The following is a 13,224-nucleotide window of genomic DNA, read 5'->3' as shown; positions in this document are numbered from 1 at the left end:
AGAAGGTTCATGGGGTGTTAATACTATTGCAAATCACTGAACATATAAAAACACAAAGTTGTTTTTACAGAATCTAACTGATGCATAAATCATGTATTTATAGCCTTGTAACTCAGAATGTTGTGCCCTAGCCTTGTTTAAGGCCAACATTTAGTTGGGTCCAGTGGAATAAGGTGCAATTTTAAAATCTATTGAAGCAGAAAAGAACACAGAAATTGTCATAACAGTTTTGAGAAATATTTTATTATAATGCATAATTTACAAAAAGAGATACTCGTCTTAAAAGGGGTCAGCAGCGTGTACCTTTAACCTAAATTTCCAAACACTGTTGCTATGCTAATTAGACAATACGTCTAGATCGTGAAACATTTTTTTAACCTAAGTGGTGACAATATTGCTGTATGTTTCATTAACATGAAGTCAAAGGCATAGTTTTGAAAAAGCTAAAATAAATGACCACAGCAGGTGATCTTAGAAATATCTCACATTCACATTTGAGGTAAAGCTTGTCAAAAAGGGGCTTTAGATATTCATTGATTAAAGAAGGCTAAAAGGAATCTCCATGGTAACTTTCATAGTCATTGACACAGTGTTCACACAAGGTTTTTCTCAGCAGTTTCTTATATTGACAGGGAGTCATAAGTGTGACTAGTTAGGAAAGTGGTTTTTGCAGAATTGTTTACACCTCTTGAACTTAACTGAGAAATGTAATATGTTTCATTGGGACATTTTAATTCTTTAAAGGAGCAGTATTATGTTAAAGCAACTTTTTTGAACTTTACATCATGTTGTAATGTTATACCCTGGTCAAAAACATACCTGGAGTGTTGCATTGATTCTTTCATGCATGTTTAAAAAATTATTTGATCACCCGTGGCAGCCATTCTGCTGTGCAAGATGCCTGGGTGGGCCTAGTACCCAGAGTTCGAGACGCAACTCTTCCTTAGAGCTTCACTTTTTAAGCTTCTGAGTTTTCGCTTCACAGAGTGCCCCCCTCTCAGTTCCTGCAGACTAGCCAGTAGCAATTCGCAAATATCTGGTGGAACTGCACAGTTGCACAAGCTACTTCTTAGTGCAGCACTGGTAAAAATGTTGTTAAAGGGCTAATGGAGAAGTTAACATAGCAGTTACTTGATTGAGCTATAAAATGGTCTGTCTGGAGAACACATAATACTGTCCCTTTAAAGAACTTAAACAGCTCAATCTTTGTTACTCTGCATGTTGATTCCGGACTATAACTTCATATCAAGTTAGCCTGAGGCAATGTCGTAGATGTAAGAAATACTTTTTTTTACAGTTTTTGCTGAAAATTTGCAATAAACACAATTATGCATTAGCAAAAGATGAATAAAAATGCTGTTGCTTTTGAGTGAATTTAAACTTCAGGAACTCTTTAAAGCAGGCTCGAAAGATAAAAACAGACTTTGAACATCTCAGAGTAGTAAGGTCAATGTAGCATTCAAAAGTAAAAATAGGAGGACGCAGCAGCACAGCAATCAAGACGTCACCACCCATCTAAATTGACAGGCTGTTCACGCAGAGCATTAATCAGAGCAGCCAATCAGCACATGGTATCTCAAGAGGAACTGCAGAGATTCACAGCTCTGTTTGGAGAATCTGTTGACAGGTCAGGCAGGCATGCAGTCTAGTCAGTTTTGAGAGTCACAAGAAGAAAGCCAATGGAAACTTAATTGCACTTTACCACAAACCATCCAAAAACATAAACAGGAAACACTTTTATTGGGAGAGACGAAAATAAATCTTTTGGCCTGCATAAAGTCTAACACCGTGTATTACCCTAAAGTTTGCTTTGGAATATCACATAAAAAACCCAATAAAGTCCATGCAGGTATGGTCATAACAAGACAAATTGAAGAATTTTAAGGGATATAAATAAGCACAGAATTTATTTATTCTTGGTTGTTTTCTTGTTTAGAGAGCCTAGCTTTTTTAGTTTTTCTGCTTAAGGCTCTGAAGCTAAATTTCACAGGTTTCCATTTGGGAAGGTGTTAACCGTGTGCACATGGTTCAGGTTTCAGACGTCACTCTTCTCATTCACTTTAAATGAGGCGACATCTTGCTTGCTTTTTCCTGACCCTGCTTGTATTTGTGGGGTGAGACACAGTCTAATATTTAATTAATTCCATGAATCAGATCAAATGGTAGAGTGAATGATCTACAGTATATATATATTTTTTATTTTCTTTAATTTACTGTTATCTAGATGATGATTCCCAGCCAAGAGAAGCTTGGTGATTATATTTAACAATCATCACGTAAATATCTCCTTCTGCCTTGTCAGTAGCATAATTAAATATATATATAAGATCAAAGTTTTATGGTAAATATTCTTGTCCTTTTTCTGATCACAACACCACGCCCTCCTTTAAAAGTGTTATCTATTTGAGCCTGGTAGACTGTAAATTGTTCAGTTTTTCTTTTACAGATTAAACTAGTAAGATTGTCTCGCTCCATCTGGTTCTTGAGGGTTACACAATAAACTGCGACAGGAAAGAAGGACAGTGGTTTCTATTGTCTACCAACAGGAAAAAGAAGCGTGTCATCAAAATCTCCCCACCCTACTTTTAGACACATCCACATTGTCACCTGTTGAGGATTAATTTGCTTGAAACCTGACGTGTTGAATGTACAGTAGAGTGGCTTACACAGCATTCAGCTTTTCAGTGTTTTTATTTTTTTATTTTTGTAGATTTCTTTAGATATTGAGAGATACAGTATGTTGATTTAAATGTCTTTGACACCAGACACTACTCTCTGTTTTTAGTTTCCACTCAGAGCAAAAGGACTGTTTGCACTTAATCAGCAAACATACTGAGCCGCAGACAGAAACTAGCTAGACGAGTTTCATGGAACCTAAGAATTTACAGTTTGTTTGTAATCATCAGTGACATTCTATCCTCTGTCTTTATGCTCACTCTATACCCACCTTATCTCGCAGTTACTGTAGTTAATAGTGTAAAGTGATCTGAAGTGTCAGGGTGCCCCTTCAGAGTAAATGAAACCATTAATAATAGAAGGACTAAACAGACCTGGCAGTTTGTTTGCCGTTAACACCTCGCTTTGTGACTTTCTTAGAAAGCAACTTTACGGTTGAACCAGATTGTTTACAGCAGCAGGGCAGCTGGTTACTTCACTTGGCAACCTGATAATAAACAATACAAAGAGATTATTAGTTATAGAGTATTTTACTGCTGTTTTTCACGTAACTGTATTTATCAGTAATTACAAAACCTCTGGTATCTTATAGGTTTTAGGAGAAAAATTGGACATCTACTACCTCCTCTTCAAAATTTATACATTACCTGGACATTTTTATTCTAAATATTCTTTAAAAATGTAATATTACTGCGTGGGCAAAGTTTCTCTGGTTTGTTTCTCTTTAGGTTTGTGTCTATGGGTTTACTATTATCTTTTTAAACTTGTTTTGATCAATAGTGCTGCTGACTTTCTGTTGGCCTTTCATTTTCCTTTTAAAATTTGAATTTGTTTCACTTGTTCGGTTTCAGTACCTGACCAGGAACACATATTAATTTATCTTGTTGTTCTAAACTGGGCCGAGTGCATCAGAAGAATAGTACTGGTCTCATTTAAATTTGAAAAACCTCCAGCGAAGATCTGACCAGTTTCCAGCTAGCAGCTCTTTCAAAATCACCAAGTTGGCACAAAAAATTTGCTGCTTTATTTGTAACATTTGCTTAGTTTACTATTTTGATCTGTTCGGCTTGTAAAACAGGAATCACTTGCCTGGCTGCTGGTTACAAGGTACGTACAGTCAACCTGAAACAGTTTACTTTTTTATTTTTTTAATGTCATGTAGTATGTGTAGACACAACCACTCATCCTTTAAGTTTAAAAGCTTTTTTTCTGATTCATAAGCTTTTTTTTCTGATTCATTGGCCACTATCTAGTGGCTTAGTAAACCAAAAAAGATTTCTTTTCAAAAGACCTCAAAATGATTTTCATAGCCATTTTCAAGCACTACAGAGGAAGCCAATATAAATAACTGAAGAATGACTCTTGACTTTTGCAGTGCTGATCATGTAAAAATTAATGATTGTGGCTTAGAAAACATCCAGTTTTATTTTGAACAGGTAATTTCCCATGTCATGAAATGTACGAAAGGGTATTGCAAAGTAATCTTTTTTTGTTTGCCCAACAAGATTTTGATGATAGGATTACAAACATATTTTAATCCGCTCATGGACTCTTCCACCAGCATCAGTGGTGGAGTTTTACTGCCCTCTCATGTCAGACTGAGGTATTACAACACAGAAGGTACAGGGATTTTGCCATCATCAATCATTCTCTCATTTTCTTGCCTTTCAGCACAGCAGAAGGCTTTTTTTCTCGCTCTGATAACTCCATGGTAACAGGCTGGGAGACTTTTGTGCAAGCGCTGGGGTATTTCCTCAAAATGTTCTTCGGTTCTGCTGCTCTAGGAACTCTGACTGGACTCATTTCAGCTCTGGTATCCTGACTGGTTTGCTGAGTGTGGCTCTTTGTGTTTCATATTTGTGTTTCCCTGCTTTAGTTTAAATTTCTTAACTCAGCTGTTTAGTTTCTAAAACACTTTGACTTGAGGAAGACGCCATCACTTGAGTTTGGCATGATGATCATCTTTGCATATCTTCCCTATGGCCTAGCAGAAGGAATCAAACTGTCAGGTGGGCACACATGTTAAAAGACATACACTTATACACACAGTTGCAAGTTTTCAGTTTATCTGCAGTTTTTGCTGAGCTCCTTCTCCCACCCACAGGCATAATGTCTATCCTATTTGCGGGGATTGTGATGTCTCATTACACCCATCACAACCTTTCACCAATTACACAGATCCTCATGCAGCAGACGCTGCGCACTGTCGCCTTTATGTGTGGTGAGTAATTTCCTGCTTAACTTTCTGGTTCCTCTCTTATTTAATTTCATGACATTTTCAGTTACTATTTTTAATTTCTGTCCACAGAGACTTGTGTGTTTGCTTTTCTTGGCCTCTCCATCTTCAGCTTCCCACATAACTTTGAAATATCCTTTGTCATTTGGTGCATTGTAAGTAGTTTTTATGCAAAGGCCAGCACAAAATGTTGGTGTGAGTTGAGTTGGATTCAAAGTGTTTGATTTCTGTGCTTCTCTGTGTAGGTCCTGATTCTTCTTGGCCGAGCAATCAACATTTTCCCTTTGTCTTTCTTGCTGAACTTTTTCAGAGATCACAAGATTACGCCAAAGATGATGTTCATCATGTGGTTTAGTGGTGAGATAATAATCTTGCAAGTTAAGTTATTTTATAATTGCTGGTCAACCCACATCCTGTTAAAATGCTTGGGCAACAAACTCAGTCAACAGGAAATGATAGACCATTATTTCACAACACTGTTTAGCAAAAACCAGTTTGCAAAGAGTGCACACAAAAGCAAACTGCATTTCTGATATACATATATCTATTTTTTTAAAACTAAATTCACAATATTACTGTCACTGACATATGTTTTAAGACACCACTCCAGAAACATGGGAGCTCCATTTATTCCTTGTCTTACCGTTTCATGTGATTGGATTGTGGAAAATTTAGATGTGGGTAAAATCAGTAGTCAGTCCTTGATCACATTTCAGAATAGTCCAAAGTATTCCAATTATCTGGAGCTTCTTTCTCCATGCTGTTGTTTGTTATTAGTCTACACTACCACCAGTCTGTGTCAGGCGGACAGTGGCTGCAGCTTTGTTGTTTTATATTATTATTTGTGTACAGATATAAATAGTTGTGCTTCTTTGTTATTATAGCAATTGCCAGTGCAGGTGTTAGATTAAACTGCAAGCCTTTGCATGTGTGAATTACCATTCGTTCTATTGCTGAGTGTAAAAACCACACCGTACTACAGGCCAGAAAAAAACTGAAAATAAGAAATAGTCACTCAGCCTTTTTGTTACATATACATAATTTATTCAGATAAAGGGAGGCTATAATGTAAAAGTGGCTGTTTAGAGCTTTATGACATGTTATATTATTCCCTCATCAAAAACATACCTGGAGTTTGATTGTTTCATGCATATTTGACGTATCCTTTAATTTTTGTGGCAGCCATTCTGGAGAGCCTAAACGCTTGTTCTCAAAAAGACCTTTGTGTCTGTTTCCACAAACCTCTTACTTGGAGCTGCAGTCTCCAGCTGAGTTTATGCCGCTCAGAGCACCCATCCACTGCACTTTCCCCCCTCCGCTCCTCCAGACTAGGAGCAGCAGTAATTAGCAAACGTCTGGTGGAACTATTCATCTGTTGAGTGTCAGAAAGAGCAGGGGCTTCTTAAAGAGACAAAGGCCCAATTTTAGGACGTCAAATTAAAAAGTAATTTTTTTTTTAAGACTTTTTTGATGCATACAGCATTATATGTAACGTAGTTAGTTGATTGTGCTTTAAAATGACACTGCGTGCCTGGAAAATGAATAATTCCCTGTCATAATAGCAATATTAGATTGTGTAAACCTCAGTTCAAGTTAATCCGTTTTATGATTTGCTTTATTTTAGAATCAGAAGCCTTCATTCGGAGCAGTCATAGAATTTTCGTAACTTCTAAAGAGAAAATGTAATTCTCTATCTTCTCTTCTATTCACAGCCACATAATTATAGTAATAAGACAAAAAAAATAGTCAGATAGATACTCCATAATCAGTTTATGAAGATTAGCAGCTTTTTAAATACATTTTCATATCTTTCTTTTTGCTAGGGTTACGAGGTGCCATTCCTTATGCTTTGAGCCTCCATTTGGGCTTGGAACCCATCGAGAAGCGTCAGCTAATCGGCACCACAACCATTATCATTGTATTATTTACCATCCTCTTCCTTGGGGGCGGGACAATGCCGCTCATCCGCATTATGGACATTGAAGACAGCCAGTCACGGCGAAAAAACAAGAAGGATGTTAATCTCAGCAAGACGCAGAAAATGGTAATGAAATCAAAGCAGCACTTTGGTTGGATGAATTGTTAGTTGGCTGTCTCCATCTATGTTAGCTGGGCCATCTTTTCATCTGCAATCTGGTCCTTTCTGCTCACCACAGAGTGGGAAACATCAAAGAGGTTGAATGTGGCTTTGTGATGAGGACACTGAGTCAGCAGGGAGCAAAGCTCTCTCCCCACACAGATGCACTCCATGGCATCGATACAATTTCCTAGGAGCAAGAAGACCAGCCATTGTGTTAAATATTTCAGTTGCCTTTGATGGCTCTAACTCTAGATAATGGATCATTTATTAGATGTACATTCCACTGTTGGGGATTCACTGTCAGCATTGGGTAGTGTGTCTGCCTTATGTCTCACCTATTTCCAAAGCTAACCATCAGTTGCCTGATAAAGTAAATTCTCATTTTCCCTCATTACTCTTATACCGTGTTGAAATTAAATCTTTGTTTGCATGCATCATTTTCAGTAGTCTCTTTTAGGTTTTTTCTTTTTTTTTTTAACCCAGTGTTCATTCTTAGGGCCTCTTTCCTTTTTATTTTATTCTGTTTGCCTGACTGCCTTCTTTCTCCTTGGCTTTTGTCTCCAGGGTAACACTATTGATACAGAGCACCTATCAGAACTGACAGAGGAAGAGTATGAGGCTCAGATTTTCCAGAAACAAGATCTAAAGGGCTTCATGTGGCTTGATGCAAAGTATCTTAACCCCTTCTTCACTCGCAGACTTACACAAGAGGTAAGAAAAACTTGTGTAAGCTAGATATTCTCTATCTGTTCAACACAGTTTGTAGTTTTCCACTTGTACCACACTCATACAATTGATATGTCAATTTTCCTGCTTAAGTTTGTCATGATTAAACCAGCACCGTCAACGGTGATTAGTGTAAGACATGCAGAGATGCATATTTGGCTGTTTGGCTTTATGCAGTCTGTCAATGTGTCTTGAAGTTCTGGTTTGGTGCAAAATCTAGGAGTGAATACAAGTCTCCAGAAGAAGTCTTTTGCACACTGGGACAACTGTGGCTCGGTCAGAAAAGTATTCATCTTGAACTCTGAAGTTGTGGTTTTGAGGTCCTCTTGACGGTTGTCAATGGGCCGCTGCACAATGCATTTATCTTGTCTATAGATCAGTGTTTCGCCCCCATGGTCTAGGAGTTCAGGGACGGTAACATGAAAATGTGTCCAGAGAAAAAGTGGAATGAAAAAATGATTTATTACAAAAAGATGGCTTTCACAAAACCAAAACACAATACAACTTAACCCAATTAAACAAAAGTAAAGGACCAACAAATTCAGAAATCACTGAGTGCAAATTAAACAAGATGTTCAAACACGTCAGTCTAAAGTAACTCAAAACAACCCAAAAGAAAGGACAAAAGGAAGCACCAAAACCTCCCAAACACAAGCCTCTAGCTTGTTCAAGATTTATCTAAAGCAGATTCAAACCACTTAGCAAAATAAGCAAGAACAAAATTGTTCAAACTGTCCAAAAACAGTTACCAAACACGGAAGGTGGGGGTCAGCTTTACACAACCTCTTCCTGCTAGCTGCCCCACTGGAAGAATGAATTCAGATGTATTTTATATGGTGCAGGTGGGCCTCATCAACGTATGATTGGCTTTGCTGATCCAATCGGGTGGCTGCTCTCCTGCAGCCTCTAGGCAGCCAATCAGAAAGGTGTGCCCGCACAGCTGATCCTGCATAACAGAAAAAAACAAGGAGCCTGCACAGCCTCAAGAGGCCAGGGGCCGTAACAATCAGCTTGTCAGTGTATGAATGTGTGCACATTTGTGAGTGCAATTATGTCAATATGCCTCCAGTGTAAAGTGATTCAAGTCAGCAGTATGACTAGAAAAGCACCAAATGAATTCAGTCCATTTATGGACTTAGTATTTATTGTCAAAGTACTTATACAAGTTTGTATTTGCATTACAAACTGTATTGAATTCTGCTTATTTCAGATACATCCCTTCTACAACACACCTAGATCAAACACTTTTCACATTTGTAAAAACATAAAAAGGGTGTGGAAGTATCTATGCTGTAACAGCAAAGGCTTCAAATGCACAACTATCATTATGTAAACAGGACATGTGAAACATAAAAAACTGGAATTGTCCTTGGTCTCCCCCTGTGGGCTGAGCTACTGTAGCACAGATGAAATCTTCCATGTGATCAGCCTGCTCTCCAAATTGCTCCTAAGTTTTGATGATGTGATGTATTTTTTAGCATAATCAAACACATCACTGCCTCAGAAAGAACAATCCCTTTTTTCCCCTCTAAAACATAACTTTTGGTGATTAGTTGAGGTTCGTTCTGAGGACCTCACCTCTCTTTGTTACTCCACCCGGGTCTGCTACAGCAGGAAATCCTTAGAAGATTAAAGATTGGGGGAGTTTGGTGTTGGGATCAGCAAGTAAGCTCTGAAGAGAATCACATTTCATCATCTCACTCCTTCAAATATATTCTGTGTGCAAAATGGAAGAAGATTATGTATTTGCCTGTGAGTGTGATGCACAGAAGTTGCCATCAAAACTTTACAAAGCTTCAGTGGAATCAAAGAGGCACCTAAGCATTAAAAATGCAGACAACCCACAGAGCTAGACAGCTTGTCTCTGGGTGGCTGTTGAACATTGATGCTATGAATTACATGATGTAAAGGTACATCATCCCTCTACTCTAATCTTTGAAAAGTGACCTTTTAAAATTCTTTTATAATTCTCTCTGGACATGTTGTGACAGACAGCAAGAGACACTTCAAGATAAAATTCTGTTTAGTACTGGAACCACAGATCATTGCTGCAAAGGGAGCACAGTAAGCTAATTAAGATGAGAAAATCATTTAGCAGTATTCCAGAAGACTGAATGAGCTGCCCTGATTGTTTAACTGTAACATTAAAATAATTAGTCTAGTTATTTCTGTTTAAAGAAGGCTATGACTGGCATGTAACTAGAGTTTTTGGTTATTCCTTTTGGTCTCTTGCACTGAGACACACTGACAAATCTTGTTTCTCATATACTTTACTGCTTTAGGTTTTGTGATGGCAATCATCAGTGCAATGAAGAAAGCTAATATAATTAATTGCAAAGTTAATGAAGTTCAACTTAATCACAAAAACCTTATTTGTGTCGTGTTTTAGCCCTGCAGCAAAATGAGCTAATCAATAGATGGGGAAAAGCGTTACTGAGCAGTGTTCATTTTGATGGCACATTTTCATTAAATTTAGTCAAAACGTGTTTGGGGTTCAAATGCAATTTAGTTTCAATCCCAATTTCATCCCCACTCTGACATAAAAAACTAACAATAAAGCTTATGATAAATAAAAAGTTACATTTTTGTCCAACTTAAAGAGTAAAGTGATTTAGTTACTGTACCCATGATTACATTAATTGCATCTTCATCCTATCGAAAGCTGTATTATATGCATGGATCGTCTCATATTTACGAAAATAAATATATATTTTTTAGTTTTACTTTTCTTAACAGCCTCTTAAAGCAGAAAAATCAAACAGTCAGATTCTGTGCTTACTTGTGGACTTCCTGCTCCTGTTTCACTCTCCCTTCTGTTGTCCATGTGGGGTTTTATCAGGTGACAGTCTCTGCAGTAGTCAGTCAGTCAACTCCTTAGTAATTGACACACACCTTAGTAGAAAATGTGCTAACTGCAGATAAAGTTTTTTTTCTCTACCAAAATTATCTGTGTTGACCTGGTGTAAGGCAAAAAAAAACAAAACTTAAAGTTTCAGCAGAAGGAAAGCTGCAACAAGCTGAATTTCTGCAGCTTGTTGCAGCTCTGAACGTGTCAGTCATGTTGCTGCAGCCTCGTCTGTCGATTAATCCCAAACCACCTCATCGTGGTGGACAATATCTTTCTTATCCACTTTCTATTCCCTTCATGGTTCAAAACTGGATCACGATATGATAACATTAGTAACGTCTCAGAATTCCTAAAATTTTAGGAAAGGGATAAAACATAGAAAATTGTGCAAAGCACAAGTAGGTAATGTAACATCTCTAGAAGCTCATAAATAATTTCTTCTGTAAAAAAAAAAAATATTCAGTCTTTAAAGTCTCCCAGTCCTGCACACGCCATCTGCAGTGGGTATCACTTACAATTTTAGCCACACCATGATAAAGTGTTGCTGAACTAAACATTATGCAAACATTGGCAGTGCTGAAGTTCTAAGTTTAGTCAAACTTGCAGGTTTTAATATTTTATGAAGATTTCTCACACCATTGACAAAAAATAAAATATTAGGTGCTTTAGTCAATGTAGTTTCAGTGCTAAACTTCTATACTCAAGCTTCAGTCTTTTCGTCACTTCCTCTATTTATGAGCATGCTCGTAATCTGTATACCTGCTTGCTAATGTGTGCAACGTGTGTCTCACAGGACTTGTTACACGGACGGATCCAGATGAAGACGCTGACCAACAAGTGGTACGAAGAAGTCCGCCAGGGACCGTCAGGATCTGAAGATGACGAAGAAGAAACAGAACTTCTATGAACAATTTAGCTTCTACAAAAACAAGAAACAGATATTATCTGTCCTTGGCTGTGGATTTGTCTTTCAGTGAGGGCATGATTTGTTTTCACTGTTAGTCGAAGGAAGCTCATATTTCTTTGCCTGCTACCAAATTCATGTTGGTGAAACATCTCTAGGCAGTGAAGGTGGAGAATTATTTCTCTGCGATTAAACTGGAATAAATTATCTTCACAGTAAATGAAGGGAAATTATAACACTGGATAAAAAAGAAAAAATATATTCTATTATTAGTTTCTTAATATTATTGAACAGATGGGCTGTTTCACTGGGTTTGGTTTTCTTTGAACAGCACACAGGAATGTGTTTAGATTAATGTTTTTTTAAACTTTCATGAAGGTTTTGTCCAAAGGGAAACTGGCAAAGAAACTGTGACGGGAAGTTTTTCTTATGTGAATCAACACTGCGACACATTTTTCCTCTGTGTCTTTGAATTTTGTGTTATCAATATTTGGTTAAGTCCCACTTAAAGTAAAAGTTTCACTTGGGATCAGAAAGGAGAAGTAAAAATAAGTCTGACTTCAAGCAAGATTTCAAAAGTGGAATTTTTAATTGGCTACATGTTTGTGTATCTCCTTGTTTACCAGCATTAATTCTCTTTGTGCCTCTTCATTTGTAAGCTTTAAGGTGTCCGAGTTAATTTATTTTTAAAAACATATCGGTAAACCATATGCCATGAAGCTGAAATGCAAATGACAAATGGGCTCTCCCCATCAGCAACAACACAGCCAAGATAAATTCAGAAGAAAGTTAAAACAAGTGAGTCATGTCGAGGAAAAGTAGCCATTTTAATTAGAAAGCATAGTTACGACAGCATGATTATGTCCCAGAAAATTGGAAATTACTTTCCTTTCGGAGTGCGATACCTGCACCTATTTTCATTTTCTGGTACATTTTCTGAATCTACACTGTGTCTGAACCTGGCCTTAGAGGCTTCCTTATGCATTTTGCAAACAGATGCATACATATGAATGTGGGGTAAAGGGTATTGTTGTCATATCGCATTCGCTGCTGTTTTCTTTATTTATGAGAGGTTTATCTACTTTTTGTTCAATTTTGTACAAATTCTGTGACCTTCACAGGATTACTGGAAAAGAAAGGAGCTATAATAAATTAAATCTTATATGCACTAAATTCTGCACACTTTTTCTTCTTCAAAATCATCAATGTCTGAGAAGGATCATGGATCTCAAATTAAAATATGAAAAGTTGATTTTGCTAATTCAGTTAGAAAAATAAATAAATCAGAGACCCATTTAGATTCTTTACACACAGAGGAATATATTGAAATCACTTACTTATTTTAATGGAGATGATTATGGCTTCTAAATGATGAAAATCCAAACTTGAGTTTTTCATGACCAAGAAAAGAAAAAAAAAGAAAAAAATGTATGTGGAGGCCAAGAATTAAAAGCTCGCAGATTTCATAAAGGTCCCAGCTGCTAGTTTCAGTTAACAGATGTCTTGGGACATTTATAGAATTACAGACGTTTGTAGAAGTTCAGTGTATTCCCTTAATACTGTTGTTCTTCTTTTGAATGAATTACTGCAATACTGTTAATGTAAGCCTGTGATTGCTGAGAAGCCCAGGTTGCTTTAACAATGGCAGCTACTAACAGCTCTTATCCCTTAATGAGTCTGGTGTCTCTCATCTTCCTCTTAGCGATACTCTGTAGATTCTCTGTGGGATTTAGGTAACCAGAGTTAACTGACCA

At 37.2% G+C, this 13,224-nt stretch overlaps 1 protein-coding gene across 1 annotated transcript in view; it reads left to right on the top strand.

The window, feature by feature from the left end:
- The window catches only part of slc9a8 (solute carrier family 9 member 8), a 31,372-nt gene extending 18,725 nt beyond the window's left edge, over positions 1-12,647 (top strand). Inside the window, exons 9-16 of the mRNA XM_032576049.1 lie at positions 4,348-4,489; positions 4,580-4,685; positions 4,781-4,897; positions 4,985-5,067; positions 5,158-5,269; positions 6,736-6,956; positions 7,557-7,703; positions 11,360-12,647. Coding sequence (XP_032431940.1) covers positions 4,348-4,489; positions 4,580-4,685; positions 4,781-4,897; positions 4,985-5,067; positions 5,158-5,269; positions 6,736-6,956; positions 7,557-7,703; positions 11,360-11,473 — 1,042 coding nt within the window. The 3' untranslated portion in view covers positions 11,474-12,647. The remainder of the gene's footprint in view (positions 1-4,347; positions 4,490-4,579; positions 4,686-4,780; positions 4,898-4,984; positions 5,068-5,157; positions 5,270-6,735; positions 6,957-7,556; positions 7,704-11,359) is intronic.
- Positions 12,648-13,224: the final 577 nt, after the last annotated feature.

The sequence above is a fragment of the Xiphophorus hellerii genome, chromosome 1, assembly GCF_003331165.1.
Source record: "Xiphophorus hellerii strain 12219 chromosome 1, Xiphophorus_hellerii-4.1, whole genome shotgun sequence".
Lineage (NCBI taxonomy): Eukaryota > Metazoa > Chordata > Actinopteri > Cyprinodontiformes > Poeciliidae > Xiphophorus > Xiphophorus hellerii.
This window is presented reverse-complemented; position numbering and strand designations above follow the sequence as displayed.